A 2,516-nucleotide genomic window follows, 5' to 3' on the forward strand; every position below is an offset into this window, starting at 1 on the left:
GGCAGGAGAGGAGGGGGTGGGGGCGGGGGTTCAATCGGGGAAAAAGAAGAAGACATATAAACTTACGACAATAAAAAAAAAAAAGAAAACAAACAACAAAAAGGCTTGAATAGCCACAGACACACATCCTGTCTCAGTAATAAAAAGAAGTGCCTGGAGGATGGGAGTATTTAAAAATGAGGAAAAAACACTTTTCTATTTAAAGAACTTGTTGCCAGGGTCCCGCCAGGTTCAGAAACCAATCTCTGAAGCAAAAACAGCCCTTCACAGGCAACGCCGTCCCGCATCCCATGGGGAGCAGGCCCAGAGCCTCGGGAACTAAAGTCACTCTCGGGACAGAGACGACAATGAACTGCAAATGTTATATTGTAAATCGGAAGATGCCTTAATCCATAAGCCAAGTTTATTGGGAGTCCCGTTCATTTTCGCTAGCGCTAGCGGGCCCAGGGGAACTCTCGCTTCTCAGATTCTGGGGCCCAATATGGTGGAAGTCTTTCCAATTTATACGTTTTTCAGCTCTTTGTTTTCCAAATTTGGAACGAGACCTCCGGACCTTCTTGAGAAAAAGTCGTGTTTGCTGGGACAGGGCCGTGAGACCGGATCTCGAGGCCCGGCCCGGTGTCAGCACTGACAGCTCTGTCTGGGGCAGAGTTTATGGCCTCTCTGGAGTGGGGAGTCGTCTTACTTTTCCCCGTTATTTAAGCAAGAAAATGTCTTCGGAAGCCAGAATAGCAGGGTTAGCGTTTTAAACAGCAGTTTTTACCCCAGATGGAGGTCACTATGCTCCACAAACAGAACACACGGAAGGAAACAGAAACACCCACGAGGTGGCCTGTGGATAGTCACCTCGCTTGTGACCCCGGCACTCCTCCAGGCTGATGAACGTGTCCGAATCGGCCATGTACAGGACGGTCTGCGGCAAGATGTGGACGTTCTGCAGGGAGGAAATTAACTGGGATCAGAGCTCAGGAACCCAGGAGTGCTTCTGGGGTTAAAGTTTCACCCCCGTCCCGGCGGCGGCTGCCCCCGTCCCCACTCCGGTCGGTCAGTGCTGGCATTCCGAGTCCCTCCACCTCTCATTCATTTTTTCACTCATGCTCTCGCATTTTCAGCTCAGTCATTTGTGAAACATCGATTATTTCTTCCAGGAAGACTCATCCCCAACTCACTCAAGAAGCTCATTTTCATGGTGATTTAAGCTCTTAAACGAAAACATTAAGTACCAGCAAAAAAACAAAGGAACAAAAGAAACCAAAGGCCACTTGCTCTATCTGAGCAGGCACTGCAGGAACAGAAACTGCTCAGCAAGAGGGAAGGTTCGCCTGCATCACACTCCTTATTTCATTAAATGTTCCAGGCCTCACTTCCACCACAGCGACCAGTGTGCGTACGATCACCCCGACACACACACTGCCTTGTATATTCTCTGCAGCTCGCTTCCTGCTTCCTTTCCCACTTAAGATTGTTTCCCCCAAGAGATAGTTCGTTATTATTTTTAAATACATCTTTATTGATTTCAGAGAGGAAGGGAGAGGGAGAGGGAGAGAAACATCAATGATGAGAGCCAGCCGAACCGGTTTGGCTCAGTGGATAGCGCGTCGGCCTGCGGACTCAGGGGTCCCAGGTTCGATTCCGGTCAAGGGCATGTACCTTGGTTGTGGGCACATCCCCAGTGGGGGGTGTGCAGGAGGCAGCTGATCGATCTCTCTCATCGATGTTTCTAACTCTCTGTCCCTCTCTCTTCTTCTCTGTGAAAAATCAATAAAATAAAATAAAAAAAGATTTAAAAAAAAAAAAGAAAACACATATATAATTACATATTAAAAAAAAAATGATGAGAGCCAATCATTGATTGGCTGCCTCTTGCACGCCCCACACTGGGAATCGAGCCTGCAACCCAGGCGTGTGCCCTTGACCGGAATCGAACCCGGGACCTTTCAGTCTGCAGGCCGACGCTCTATCCACTGGACCAGCCAGGGATCCCCCAAGTGCCACTGAATAAAAGGGACGAAGAGTCTATATAGACGTAAATAAATGAACACTTTGAAACAAGATCTAAACATACAGGTTCAAAGTATCTCCCCACCAAATACTCACTGCAGTGGAAAAGAGTTAAGTTTACAGAAGCAACATCTGGCTGACACCATGTTACTGAAAATAATAATAATTAAAAAAAAAACAAAGGTAACCACCATCAGCAATGATGACAGCACAGCATCAGCCAACGATACATAGTGTCAACCTAAGCAACATCGGAAGCTTTATAGCAAAACCCGCCGGCCATGTACACGTGTGTCCGAGCTGTGAGAGTCCAGGAAAAGCCTGGAGAAAAGGCTCCAGGACAAAGAATCAAGAATCAGGACAAGCCTGGCTGCATGGCTCCGTGGCTGAGCACGGACCTAAGAACCAGGAGGTCAGGGTTCGATTCCCGATCAGGGCACAGGCCCGGTTGCAGGCTCATCCCCAGTGTGGGGCGTGCAGGAGGCAGCCGATCCCTGATTCTCTCATCATGGATG

At 48.4% G+C, this 2,516-nt stretch overlaps 1 protein-coding gene across 1 annotated transcript in view; it reads right to left on the reverse strand.

Moving 5' to 3' along the window:
* The window catches only part of FBXO22 (F-box protein 22), a 9,789-nt gene extending 8,817 nt beyond the window's left edge, over positions 1 to 972 (reverse strand). The window contains exon 1 of the mRNA XM_014546246.1: positions 847 to 972. Coding sequence (XP_014401732.1) covers positions 847 to 901 — 55 coding nt within the window. The 5' untranslated portion in view covers positions 902 to 972. The remainder of the gene's footprint in view (positions 1 to 846) is intronic.
* Positions 973 to 2,516: the final 1,544 nt, after the last annotated feature.

This window comes from Myotis brandtii, unplaced genomic scaffold (assembly GCF_000412655.1).
Source record: "Myotis brandtii unplaced genomic scaffold, ASM41265v1 scaffold439, whole genome shotgun sequence".
Taxonomy (NCBI): domain Eukaryota; kingdom Metazoa; phylum Chordata; class Mammalia; order Chiroptera; family Vespertilionidae; genus Myotis; species Myotis brandtii.